This window comes from Lutjanus erythropterus, chromosome 24 (assembly GCF_056507025.1).
Source record: "Lutjanus erythropterus isolate fLutEry1 chromosome 24, fLutEry1.hap2, whole genome shotgun sequence".
Taxonomy (NCBI): domain Eukaryota; kingdom Metazoa; phylum Chordata; class Actinopteri; order Lutjaniformes; family Lutjanidae; genus Lutjanus; species Lutjanus erythropterus.
Window position 1 is genome coordinate 18244755 of NC_139340.1, and position 13960 is coordinate 18258714.

A 13960-nucleotide genomic window follows, 5' to 3' on the forward strand; every position below is an offset into this window, starting at 1 on the left:
TCGCCGTTCTGCGGCTTCCTCCACTGCAGCCTCTACGGCGTCTGGCTTGGGACATACCATGATTTACTCTGACAAATAATCATTTTGTCGTGTTTAAATTACAGTGAGTGACTTGTTAACGGCCTCCTGAGGCTTTTAAGTGGACTGTGGATTAGATGTCAGGTGTTTTAAACAACCACAAAGCGAATGAGTCCATGTTAATGTCTGTCTGTGATGTGAAGTAACGGCAGTTTGTGGCCGGAGGCAGCATCGCCACTTCGGACTTCTTTCTGGGAGCCATTCAGTCCATCCGGTGAGTGAACCGCTAACCGCTCAGTAGATTAATAACCTGTTAATTAACCCGGTATAAACAGGTGAGTAATGACAGAGCTAACGGCGCTCCTCTGTGGCAGTCGGTAACTTAACCAGCTAACTTAGCTCTTTTAGCTAACGCTAGCTTAACTGTATTTTGGATAAGAGCTTGCTAGTAGGCGATATTTTTCTATTCTAGGACGGCGAAGAGATAACCCGCCCTACTCCGCTTCTGGTTGGCTTGTCGTTAATACTTACCCAATCACCACTCATTATGCCTAAACCTAACAAATCCAACTAACGAAGGCAGTGAGTATTAGCCAATCAGAGTCGGAGGAGGGCGGGTCATACCTTCGCCATTCTAGTAACGGAGAATTGTCTCAGCTAGCCGGAGAAGCTAACAGCTACATAAACTGTTTTGACATTTAACGTTCACCTGCATGAGCTTAACGGCTGGTTAGCTCAACTTAAAGTCGCATTATCATGTGTAATTCTGAGCTACAAGTTCACAAGCTAGATTTATACCAAGTATTTATCACCAACATAACCGTTAACTCTCAGTTTAAGTGTGCTAGTTTGTAAACTTCGCCTAATTGTCGCTGTTTTCTTGCTAAATGATGTTGCAGTGAAGCCACTGAGGAGGATGAGGAGACATGTCCAGAGCAGCTCTGCACCGCAGGATGTCATGGTGCTCATTTCCGCTCATTCGCAACCGTTAGCTGCGTCTTAAAGACCATAACTTGGGTATAAACGACGCCAAGTGTCCCGCAGCAGGTCCCGGACACTGTGAGGACTCTGGTGGACACAGCGTGAAGGGGAAGGCCAACTGGAAGTGCCTTTAATTCCCTGTCCCAAGTTGTCCCAGGTTGTCTTAGGCAGCAGCAGCCATGGAAGAAGAGGAGGAGGTGGTGGTCAGCATGGAGTATATGCTGGAGCAGGTGATGCACAAGGACCTGGGGAAGAGGCTCCAGGTGGGTCAGGAGATCATAGAGCTCATCCTGGGCGAGGAGAAGTCCTCTGAGCTGGAGCAGGACCAGAGCATGCTGGACAGGATGGTGGACGCAGTGGCCAGCTCCTGGGTCAACTCCAGCAACTTCAAGGTGAGGATGGACAGCTTGTTTAATTGATTGAATTGATTAAAAATGCCCAAATTCTCTGATTTCAGTTTCTTAGATGTGGATATTTTCTGGTTTCTTTACTCCTCTTTGACAGTAAACGGAATATTTTGGGGTTGTGGACAAAAAAAGACATTTGGTGACGTTATCCTGGGCTTTTTTCATAATTTTATGACATTTTTTGACTATTCTGACCTTTTTGACAAACTGAATTGAATTGTTTTAATTCATTTCTCAACTAAAAAGAACAAATTTTATCTTTATCAGCAAGTTGGTCAGAAATTTAATTTAAGGCTGCACTGTCTATAAAATTTAAGAAAATAGTGAGAAATATAGTCCAGTGTGATGTTCTCTAATGTCTTATCTTCTCAGTCCAAAACTAAAAAAAATCCATATTGTGTATCCATAAATTAACATATTTTAGAGCCTTACAAGTTGAAGAGTGTCAGAAATTGTGATATTGACAGGTGATTTTGTGCAGAATATCAAAATGTTGTGAATTACACTGTTATGTCATCACATATATCTGCTTATAGCTTTTTATTAGACTCTCCCAGTCAATATTGACCTTAATAGACACGTGTTGGATCTTGTAAATGTTTTACCAGTCGCTTAATTATTCATTTCAGGCTCAGTCAACTGGCTATAACAAGATCCTTATACCTTATATCCCACCGTGTGTGTGTGTGTGTGTGTGTGTGTGTGTGTGTGTGTGTGTGTGTGTGTGTGTCACCAGTCAGGATGATAGGATTCACTGCTTTAAGTGTTAAACCAGTTGATTCCTGCGGGTGTCAGGGACAAACTGTCCTCAGGGAGCGCTTCATTCACACACATTTGATAGGATGACCTACAGTATGTCTGCAGGTTCCCATCACTCCTGTTACCATGGTGCAGGATTTGCATGCCATCCATGAACATTTGCGTGTCATGTATGCGGATACGAGGCTGCTGCTGCTGATTAATCAATACAGTCATGTGTTCCTGCACAGTAGAGAGGAGCTGCTCTGTGTTGTCATCAGGCATTTACATCCATACTGCTAAAACTACAGACTTGCACAGTTGCATCCATTAAAATTTCTTATGTGGAGATATTTTTCACTTTATTGGCAAGAAATCTGCAACTTTAAATATTAGCAGAAGCAAAGAAAGAACAGTTTGGGATGATTCACACAGTTCTGTTGATGGTTTCATTCATAGTTCAGTTCTAGTGCTGCACTTTTTCCCCATTTTTCATCCAGTCTGCTCTGTCATCTCCAGGTTAGGGCTGCAACTCATCTTTATTTTCATAGTCGATTAATTGTTTGATTGTTTTCTTGGTTAATGGATTCATAGCTGTTTGTTCATGGTCTTCCTCAGCGGTTTCTAACTGGTTTAAACTTTTAAGCCAACATGTGAAACTGCTTAGAAAAAAGTGGAAATTTGAACATCTGCATTTTCTTACTAATGTGGCAAACATCTGCTGAGGAAAACCACGTGATGAAGTTGAAAGCTCCAGAACAGCAGATAAAAAAGTTAACTGCTGAATTTCGAATCTCTGCATTTATTTTGGAACAGATTTTAAATTGAGATGTGTGAAGCGTCAGCTGCACTAAAATAGTAGATTTCTCTGTGGAGTTTGATGTGAGATGAGTTTTTCCACACACATGTAACTGTGGAGCAGAAAAAAACTACACACTCACTTAACAGCTGTTGACACAACCAATCATATGGCTGCTTCCCGCGCTGCCCTGGAAACGCAGCCTCCTCTGGTCCATAATGGGGACAAGGCTCCCAGGCGAATGGCGGCGGCCGTGAGCTTATTTTACCTGCACCATTAGCCCAGTTTCCCTCCCTGTGGGGAGGAGCGAGGTTTACAGAACATCAGTGTGTGGACATCAGCTTCCTGTCTGCCTCTGCTGCAGTGTGTGTGTGTGTGTGTGTGTGTGGGAGTAAAACCCTTCAGATGTGATAGAGGAGGGCTGTTCAGTCTAATGGCTCTTGTTAATTGATCGGAGGCCTGTTGCATAAATTAAACGAGCATTCAGCCACTGATAACTGCAGACAGTTTAATGACAGACTGAGAGTGAAGCTGGACGCTCGCTGCTTTATTCACCTTTACAGACGACATAAATGTTGTAAATAAGGGCTGTACTGGATGTTTCTGAATTTTAAGTCTGTAGATTTTTTTTTTTTTTTTTTTTTTTTTTTTAGACAAACATTTTGCCGTTGCAGAAAGCCAGGTTGTGATTTTGATAAAATGTTATGTTGCTGTTGTTATAATTTATTTATTTATTAGGAATAATTAAATAACAATAAAGACTAAGGTTAATTATCGTGTTTAATCTAGGGCTGAATCTCAGTTTCTCAAAGTCAAAGTGATGTTTTTAAATGTGTTAAACCACAGATATTCAGTTTAATATGACAATAAATGAAGAAAAGTGGAAAATCTCCTTATTATAATATCATATTATTAATTCTTTCTTACCACTTGCCTAGTTGGATAACTTGCTTGCCAGAATTGGCATTTTTCCAGCCCCAGGCCAGCCTTATTGTTGAGCCGGTAATAAAACTATATAAATTTACTTAAAAATAATCTCCAGATTGATCAATAATAAAAATAATCATCCTAACTATATCTGTCCCATGTAATAATCTGCTAAATATTTATTTTTTAGTTATATTTTTGACAATTTAACAAACTAAACAAATTATTAAATGAAACAATCAGTAAATTTGAGCAGCAACAATTGATCGATAGAAAGAAGACTAGTTGTCAGCTATTTTGATTTTTGATTTTTGCTTCTTTAATGTGAAGATTTGCTGCTTTTCTTCATCATTTCTGACGGTTAATGAGATGTTTTGGTAGTTTAGACTAAAAAGAAGATGTTTGAAGACGTCCCTGTGGGCTCTGAGAAACAGGTTCTGTTCTGTGCGAATAAATTATATTCCAAAATTAAAAATTAAAATTCATGCCTTTTATGAGACTGAATTCATATAGTTTTAGTCACAATCAATCATGTATTTTTTCATTTTATAAATAAATAAATGTGATAATGTACAGTATCTGAGTTTGAAGTTACAGCAGGTTGTCCAGGGTTGTAATACATCTGTTTGCCCAGTAGATGGCGCCATACTTAACCTTAATGTTTGTTTTCTACACGTATTTACTCTTATAAATGTAAGAGATGTTCCAAAAATTGCACCAGAGTCTGAACATGAAGCTCAGGTGGTGCGTATGTGTTGATTATGGTGTCAGCAGAGAAACTCTCACTAGACGTTCATTGAGTTTCTCAAGCCACCCCATGACAAGGAAAGTTACAGGAAGTGTGTGTTGGAGGGTTTATGTAAAATGGTCACGCTGTGTTCACTCATGGTTCCGTTTCACCACACTGTTTCACTTCACTGAATCAAAGATTAGGTCATTATATTACAGTTTAAACACAAAAAACACGGTTACTTTAACTATTTTCTGCTGTTTTTAATGAAAAATCCTTCTACAATTACCCATAATCCTTTGCAGCTCAGATTCAGATCCATTGCTCCTGAGCTGCTCTCTTGCTGTGGTTGATCTGGATCTTTTGTGACTTGGATTGTGAGCATTTTTGGCTGATTTTATCAGCGTATTTTCATGTCATGTTTGTTGTTTTCTTGTTTATTTGTTTGTCTCAGGTTGTTTTGTTGGGGATGGACATCCTGTCAGCTCTGGTCAGCCGACTGCAGGAGAGATTCAGGACGCAGGTCGGGACAGGTGAGCCGCTTTATCTTACTTTCATTTGGATTATTTTCATTTTAAAAGATCAGAATCAGAAATACTTTATTTACCTCAGAGAGAGAAATGGTTTATGTTACAATTCAAACCATTTAAGATCAGAAATATATATAACCATAGAAATTATAGGAAGTATATTAAAATGTGTGAATCACATTTAACAAAGTATATAGAAATTATTGAAAAATTAGAAATATGCATACAATAATGTGTAAGATGGTACAGAAACAACAATTCTGAAAAACTGATACCATAATTAATTGTATTTAGATGCAATAATATTATAAATAAGAATATTACTTACTTATTACTTGAATTGTACAGAATAAATTAATCAATTAGATCAGTAAATATGGCTGTTATACAGAATCTAAGACCAACACTTCTGTGTTATTCATTATAATGTGTTTTAGCTGAATTTAAAATGTATGTATAAAAATATAATTTTCATTTAAAAAATATTTTAAGTCACAGTCTATTAAATCTATATTAAAAAAAAACATATATAATTCTTCTTTATGATGATTTAACTTGATGATCTCAGCAAAAATTAAAAACTTACATTTTTAAGATATAAATAGTTAAATTTTAAATGTATGCACGTTTTAAGTCCAAATCCATTTATGAAGTAAAATTAAGGAAAATGTTGATTTAAAAAAAAACACATTTGTTGTGTGTATAATCTGGGATTTTACAGTAAAGGTTTTTATTCCAGGCTTGTGTTTATATATGTGTGTGTTGTGTTTTTCACTGTACTGTTGTTAACGTCTCCATCACTTTGGTTCCTGTTTCTGTCCTCTTTGTCCGCTCAGTTCTGCCGAGCCTGATCGACCGTTTAGGAGACGCCAAGGACCAAGTTCGAGACCAGGACCAAGCGCTGCTTCTGAAGATCATGGACCAGGCTGCAAACCCGCAGGTGAACACAACTCTTCATTCAAACCTGTCTGTGCTGTTTTAAAGAAACTCAAGGAAATCAAAGCTGTAAACTGAATCTACAGGGACTTTAGAAAACTTAAATTAAATTGAATATATTGGATTGTTACAGACAAATGTGACTAAATGCATGTATTTGTGATGATTTTTGTGTATTTTTTCAGTATGTTTGGGAGCGAATGATGGGAGGTTTCAAACATAAGAACAACAGGACCAGAGAAGGACTTTGTCTTTGTCTCATCTCAACCCTCAACGTGTACGTGAACAAAACATGTAACATCACAATTTTCACATCATATGCACTGCTGATAAAAAATATTTGAAAATAAAACTCAGGTTTGTACAGAAATCAGGTTTAGGACAAGTGAAACAGTGAGAATGGTAATGAAATGAGATTAAAGCTGCCACTAATGATCATTTTAATTATTATTCCCATTAATTTTCTGTTAATAGGTTGATTGTTTGGCCAATAAAATATAAAAAAATAATTAAACTTGCTCAGAGTTTCCCACATCACAATTTGGCTTCTTTAAATTTATTATTTTGTGCCAAAAATATCCCAAAATATTCAAGCATTGAATCTTTGTCATTTTTGCTTGAAAAATTATTTATCCATCATCCAGTTTGTCGCAGGCTGGATTGTGGATTTAGGTTTCCAGTGGCTTTAAAATCCAAAGCAGGAGACACCTGATGAGTCTAAATAAAATATAAGGATGTGTTTTTATTTTATTTTATATGAAGGTTCATGTTGTGTTTTGTTTCTTCAGGTTTGGATCTCAGAGTCTGACGCTCAGTAAAATCGTTCCTCACATCTGTAACCTCCTCGGAGATCCCACAAGTCAGGTACGACCCGCTGCATCCACCTGGACAGAAGTTTGTGGACGATCCAGGGCGTAAAAATAGTATTATTGATGTTGGACTGCCCTCTGCTGGTCAGACACAAACATTACAGCTCAGATAACAAATTCGCCATGTTCATTGTGTGAGTCGACATAGTTTGTCAATATGTCTGCGGGGTCTCCTCTCTGACCACCAGACGCCTTGTCTGTGTCTGAGTCTGGTGTCCCCTGATTGGCTGCAGAGGTCTGTCATCACCGGAATCACACTTCCTCCCGAGGACAGGAAGCCATGCCCATGAACTTCCCTTCCTGAATCCAAACACACTCACACATGCAGCACTTGTCTTCTCATTACAAACCATCGTCACCAAAATGATGAATGAGCTCTACAGGAGCCACGTTAATGTTTTTATCTGTGCGTCTGCTTCTTCTGACTTTAATTTTTTACTTTTAAAACTGAATTAGTGAAATAAAAATACATAGAAACACAAGTGAAATAATAAACAAAGCAGTGCTCAGATAGAAAATGTAAAAAAGAAAAAAGAGCACCGCTGAGTGCTTGAATCTGTGTTCACATGTTGAGTTTTTGTCCTGTAGGTGCGCGATGGAGCCATGAACTGCCTGGTGGAGATCTATCGTCATGTTGGAGAACGAGTGCGGATGGACCTGGGAAAGAAGGGTCTGCCTCAGTCACGGTGCGTTCAAGTGCTCACCGGTAACATGTGTGACTAACTTATAACATGGAAGGCGATATGATGAGTGGTAATGATTGTTTTGTATCACAAAAAAGCCGCAACTTGTAGAGAGAAAATGACTCAGACAATTATTGATAAGCTGAACATGATGTATATTCAGAGCTGGTGAACACATGTTGTCTCTGACAGTAGCTGAATCAGTCAACAAACAGACAAGCAGACTTTGTGATTATTAGTGTTTGCTCTGATAATATGACCCAGCAGGCAGGCAGGCGTCACAGCCGTTACCACTGGCCGTGTATTTTTGGATGCAGAGGCCGTTGGCGATGGGATGTTACTTTGGCCTATTTAACGGCTCGGTGGGGAGTCTGAAATGAGCCAGTTTTCTGTTTGTCAGAGGAGAGTCTGCAGGACTGTTTGTGTTGCTGCACCACCTGGCGCTCACTCTCTGTCCCTCCCTCTGTTGTCTGTCCAGGCTCAACGTCATCTTCAGTAAGTTTGACGAGGTCCAGAGGTCAGGGAACATGGTCCTGTCACCTGTATCAGGTAAGATCTACCTGCTCTCTTCACCCTCGACACTCATGCAGTCTTGGTTTCTGGTTGTCATGGCAGCATGGTTTTGTTTTTATGTTGTTTGTTGTCGAGAGCGGCCTGCAGACACCAACATGTGACACTGATAACATCGTCCAAAACTGCACCACATTTATTTATTGTTCTCCTGCCACACTTCAAAACTTAAAGGGCCATTATCTAAATTCTCACTTTGAATAACCAATTAATTAGACAGTTTAATGACGTGGATTCACTCATATAACCCTGTCAACACATTTTCTTGTGTTGATTTCATTAAATATGTCATTACTGTCATAATACAGCACATGTGTCATGCTCTTCTGTCACCATGGTTACGCTAAACTTGCATCATCATCCTTTAACATTGCTTGACAGCTTTATTTTCAGTGTTATTTTGCTTTTTTTTTTTTCAAAATGGACAACAAAGAAAACAAAAATAAAAAAAATAAAGCACATAAACTAAATTTAACCAGCAGCCAGATGAAAGATGACGAGCAGAAAATGTGACAAGAAGTAACTGACAGAATCAGTGTGAGAAATCTGCTGTGACATTATGATGAAATATGAATTACTGTGAGAACCAAACAGCAACAAGAGTCTGCAGAGAAAACTGCAGAATTTGTATAAGAAAAACACTTAGTTTTTTGTGTTTTCAAGAGAGACCTGAATGCACATAAAATAAAACCTCAATAACAAAACACTCCTGAAGAGGTAATCTAAAGGAAAATAGCAACACATTTTAAATAGAACAGGTTTTTAGTATCTGGGTTTGAAATAGAGACTATGAATCTAAAATTCTGTGAAGAACAGAACTATCGGTCACATGTTTGAGCTGGAAGAACTTGTCTTGTTTCCACCAGTGTCAGTGGGGTGTGTTCACTGTCTTTCACTCTGAGTGTAACATGAGCCGGAGCTCTTTGTGCTCTGAGAAGGTGAGGAGCTTTGCTGCAGGAAAAGTGACCCTGCAGAAGTGGGACAGAAATGTTTAAATGGAGTGAAAAGCAGCCACAGTTATTACAGATCGATCGTTTTACCACTAAAACCTCCTGGACTGTGACGTCAGTCTGGCCTTTCAGTCTTTTGAACTTGTCGTCTGGCAGGCCGGAACTGACGGGCCTCATCGCTGTGGTCACAAGGCTCAGCTTTCATCTCCGGGGGCCCCAGAGCTTAAAAATAAAAAAAAGACAAGACCACCTTCCTTTGAGGAAACAACATGAATTTGTCACTGAGATAATCTGACAGGAGGAGGAGGAGCTTTGCCATGACTCCTCTGAACTGTTAGTGTCAGTGTTTTTATAAGAACCACATGACAAACTGCAGCGTTTCTCTCACACACTGCACAGATTGTGATTACTATCATCAAAAGAAATTAAATTATCTGTATTTGAATGTCAGAGTAAGTAAGTTTCTTAATGCAATTCTGTTTTGCATTGGAAATGTCACAATTTGGTCAAATGAAAAATAGGTCAAAACATGTGAAAGTGTGCACTCCTCTTTTCACGTTTGGACCTATTTAGGATTAATTAACTGATTTTCATTATTATCTGAAGAGGTATCGCATTAGTTTTATTCATGTTTGCCACCCTCCTTCATCACTCTGTCTTGTGTCCTCTGGAAGTTATAGCGACCAGCAGCTAGCAGGAAATGCAGCGTTAACTTGAGTAAAATTACAGATTTGCAGGGGTAGTAGGTTCCTAGTTCCTTTGGTGTGTTTATAACTCCAGCTTTACTGCGTTTAAGCTCTTCACAGCAGCTTGTCTCACTTTGTTTGTCTGGACATGGGTTGAAAATACAGGAGAGAACAAGTTCAACAGCCTTTCAACACACCAGCCGTCTCGTCAAAGACACGTGGACGTCAGCAACGACCGACAGAGATGTGAATGTCACCTGACAGCATCATGCTAACCTGGAAAACAGGGATAGAAATGGACGAAGGAGATTTGCACACATTCAGAGGAGAGCATAAGAAACTACGTTCGAGGGATAGTTTGGATTATTGTGTCCCCAGTTTGGAGAAGCAGCAGGAGTACAGGTGTAGGAAGGGACCAGTTTAAGTGTATGCTATATTTAAAATATTTTCACCACTTTTCTTTGCTGTTATACAGCCTTTTCTGATGGGAAACTGCTGCTATATGAGACTAATATCACTCTCTCCAAACCAACCAAACTCCCTAGGCAAAAGTAGTAATTTTACCTCACAGAACACAGAGTTTCTGGTTGACCACCAAAGTCACACAAAAACACAAACAAACTAACAGATGGAGGCAGCAGTAGACCAGCAACTCCTGTGTCCTGCGAGGCAAAATTACTGATTTTGCGAATAGAGTTTGGTTGGTTTGGAGAGAACGATATTTGGCCTATATAACAGTGGTTTCCTGACAGAAGAGGCTGTCTGACAACAAAGTGAAGTGAAAATAGTCTAAATATAGAATACAGAAACACACAAACTGATGTAGGTAATATCCTAACTACAGATAAGAGCTGAACTATCCCTTTAAGATACAGAGAGAGAGAATGAGAGACTAAGACAGAAAGACAAAGGCAGAATAGGACAACTGAAACTAAGAGAGAGATTGAGAAAAACTATAAAATGAAGTCGGCAGCCCTTAAGTCCGGCAGCCCAGGGCTCTTATTTTGTAGGGGTGGTGTCGGCTGTCGTCCCTACAGTCACAAGACCAGGTTGGAGGGGAGGGGAGGGGAGGAGGCAGCAGCAGTGCACCAGCTCTGTGTTAGTGTCAGGACGGCAGGAGAGCCACAGGAGAGGGTGTCGTCTCTCGGATCCCTGCAGGTAAATTTATCACGTACAACAAGTCTTCCTTTCTTCTAATCTTAAAGTCTGAGGCCTCTTCTATAAATCTGCAAAGGTTGATGGAGAAAATATTCAGCTGTCTGTCTTGTTGACGTAGAAACTCGTCTTTGTGCTCAGAATTGCACCAGCATCATAATTGGGGGCTGAAAGCCACAAGTGACAGAAGCTCAGTGATGCAGATAATCCTGCTGTTCTGCTCTGACGTGCACGATTACATCTAAAATATTTTGATAATTTGAGGGTTTTTTGGTGGAGAACGTTGTTATGATTTGAGGAACATAGTTTGAGGAACAACTTCATCATTTCCACTTGTGTTCTCATCTGAGTTGCTGGTGTTCTGCATCGTTTACTGTCCTGACAGGTGACATACTGTGCTGCATCACCTGTTTTTAGTCATACTGGGTATCTTAAGGGTGTTTTTTTCAGGATTATTTCAGTAAAGCAGTCTTTATTTTCAGCTAATTCAGTTTCAAAAAGATGGTTTAAACAAGTCTGGTTTAAGTTAACATTAATAATAATAATAGTTTTATTTTTATAGCACTTTTCTTCACTCAGACTAATAAAAATTCACAGTAAGCATGAAAAACAGATAAATGAGAATAATGTAGAATAAAGAATGAAGTATAATCATCATTAATCATAACTATGTGATAAAAAAAAGTTGAAATTATGAGAAAAACCAGATGATGTTTTATGTCAATAATGACTTTTTTTAATCTCATTATTTCAACTTTTTATTGTGATTTTGACTCATAATTGACTTGCCATGTTTTTTTTTCTTTTTCACTGTCAGAAATGATCTTCTGTATTTGGCTGCAAATCCACACTCAAGTGTTTTTTCTTTTTTTTTTTTTTTTAATACTGTCCGGTTTGTGTTCTTGTACGTAAGGGCTCTTGTAGATCAGACATAAATCTTGGATCCAGTGCATTTCACCTCCTATAAAAGCGATTAATTGATTTGAAACTGCATTCTTGGAGCAAAGTGAAGCCAGTGACGGGCTGAAACTGGGGGGATGGTTGTCTTCTTCTCTTCTTCTCACAGTTCTAGTTCAAAGTCTTGCAGCTGCCGACTTTTCACTGAGTGTAGAATCTTGTATAGTTCCAATAATCCACATGGGACGAAATAATATGTCATAATTCTGTTTTTGAACGTGATCTTTTGTGTTATATTTGATCGACTCCAGCGCTGCGGGCCTGGATAAACAGGGACCCGACCTGAGTGTGTGCGTCACGCAGCCTCAGGAGGTCCTGCAGGGAGGTGTCGAGAGACGAGTCCAGGTACTCGCTGCCAGCAGGACTTGGGTTGCACAGTTGGAAACCTCCTGAATAATGAACACTGTGCAGGGACAGAAGGACAGGGCACCATGCACCACTGAGTCTCTCACAGCTGCTCAGACACACATGGTAGCTGCACCGCTGAAAGAGCATTTATGAAGGGCTGCAATGATTATCATTAATTCTGCTTTATTAATACTTATTTCATACAACATTTACCTCTAATTCAGTTCATTTAGATTCTAACAGATGAAATAAAGCAGCAGTAACTTTTCAAAAAAAAAAAAAAACAACAGGTCTAAACTGACACTCATCTCTGCACAAAAACACAACAAGATGCTTCAGACAACATAACAGGAAAACTCCTCTCCACAGAAACTGAAGGATACCAAACAGGAAAAGCTTCAGTCCTAACAGGAACAGAGACTGATTGACCCTAAAACCCCAACAAGTAAACAAAAACACGTCTTAAAAGTTTCACATCAGTAGTTTAAAGTCTCATTATAAAGTTAAATCTGAAACTTGTCACAAATTTTAACTAAATTTTCAAATAGATCAGTTAAAGAGAAAGCGAATGGATGCTTGTTTCTATCCATTACTGTTATGTGACCATTAGAAGTTGGTTATTGGAGATAAACAGTGGGTTCTCAAGTAGAACCAGTGGAACAAAAATCTGATGTTTCATGTGTTTGCTAAGTCAGACCTTTTTTGAGGAGTGGCTTTAAATAATTACAGTTTAACTTTTTGTAGTGAAGTTAGTGGAGGTTGTCTCCTCTGCTGTAACTCCAGACTGTTTGCTTGTGGATTTTCTTGGTATGAGTTCATTTTAATGTGGTGAGAACGTTGTGAATGGAGCCTGATAATTCTGTGGGAACGTCACTCCCACTGTTGTTCCAGCTGGTTGTGATGTGCAGGAGAATGGTGGGGGTGTTTCCCCACTTCATTCATTCAGCGATGAAAAGGCTGAACAGCATGAATCGTCTCACGTGCACAGGTTGAAGCTCACCTTTGAGCTGCAGCTGCATTGTTATTCTCCGTTTTGAGAACTTTTATAAGAGTGTAATTTTTGCAAGTGAGAAGTTAATAAAAACAATAAAAACTTGTTGAATGGTGGTAAACTCGAGCTGCAGGTAGAGAAAGACAACAGAAGTTGATCTGATCTCTGCAGAAAGTCGTTACCTGCTGTGGGACTGTGAGCTGCTCTCCCACGCTCCCTTGCTTCCTCCTTTCTTCTTCAGTGACGCAACACTTTGCGCTCCTGAACACCTCACCTCTTCCCCCGGTCATTTTGTGAATTTGCATCGTGGGGATCAGCTGTCAGACTTCATCAGGCTCCGAGCTCCCAAAGACTTTGAGACGCTGCCAGGAGGAGAACTTGTGACTGGGGGTCCAGAGGAGGGGCACAATTAGTCACATTTGCTTTGTTAGATGTTGTGATCGTGTTCATATGTCGTCATTACGAGTCTTTATGGTACGAGCAGTCGTTAGCCAACTATAATATATTTGTGAAGGATAAATTTCACCTGTCAAACACCATTTATTCGCCGTGGTTAGTGCTGCTCAGTCTGTGACTCTGAAGGAGCTTCATCCAGTCTGAGAAGATGTGAGCATTACTCATAATATCATGATGCATCATGGGAAATGTAGGATCCAGTGTTGTTGGACTTTGACCCATAGAGAAT

At 39.3% G+C, this 13960-nt stretch overlaps 1 protein-coding gene and 1 non-coding gene across 2 annotated transcripts in view; one reads left to right on the top strand and one right to left on the bottom strand.

Annotated features, from left to right (window-relative positions):
* Window positions 1-58: 58 nt before the first annotated feature.
* LOC146304977 (CLIP-associating protein 1-B-like) overlaps window positions 59-13960 on the top strand; it is a 39676-nt gene continuing 25774 nt past the window's right edge. Inside the window, exons 1-8 of the mRNA XM_084713728.1 lie at window positions 59-292; window positions 918-1391; window positions 5055-5133; window positions 5967-6070; window positions 6252-6343; window positions 6855-6930; window positions 7524-7621; window positions 8097-8167. Of these exons, the coding sequence (XP_084569854.1) occupies window positions 1179-1391; window positions 5055-5133; window positions 5967-6070; window positions 6252-6343; window positions 6855-6930; window positions 7524-7621; window positions 8097-8167 (733 nt within the window). The 5' untranslated portion in view covers window positions 59-292; window positions 918-1178. The remainder of the gene's footprint in view (window positions 293-917; window positions 1392-5054; window positions 5134-5966; window positions 6071-6251; window positions 6344-6854; window positions 6931-7523; window positions 7622-8096; window positions 8168-13960) is intronic.
* Window positions 4572-4701, bottom strand: LOC146304978 (U4atac minor spliceosomal RNA). Its single transcript, XR_014769346.1, has one exon. It is a non-coding gene; the product is annotated as a U4atac minor spliceosomal RNA (small nuclear RNA).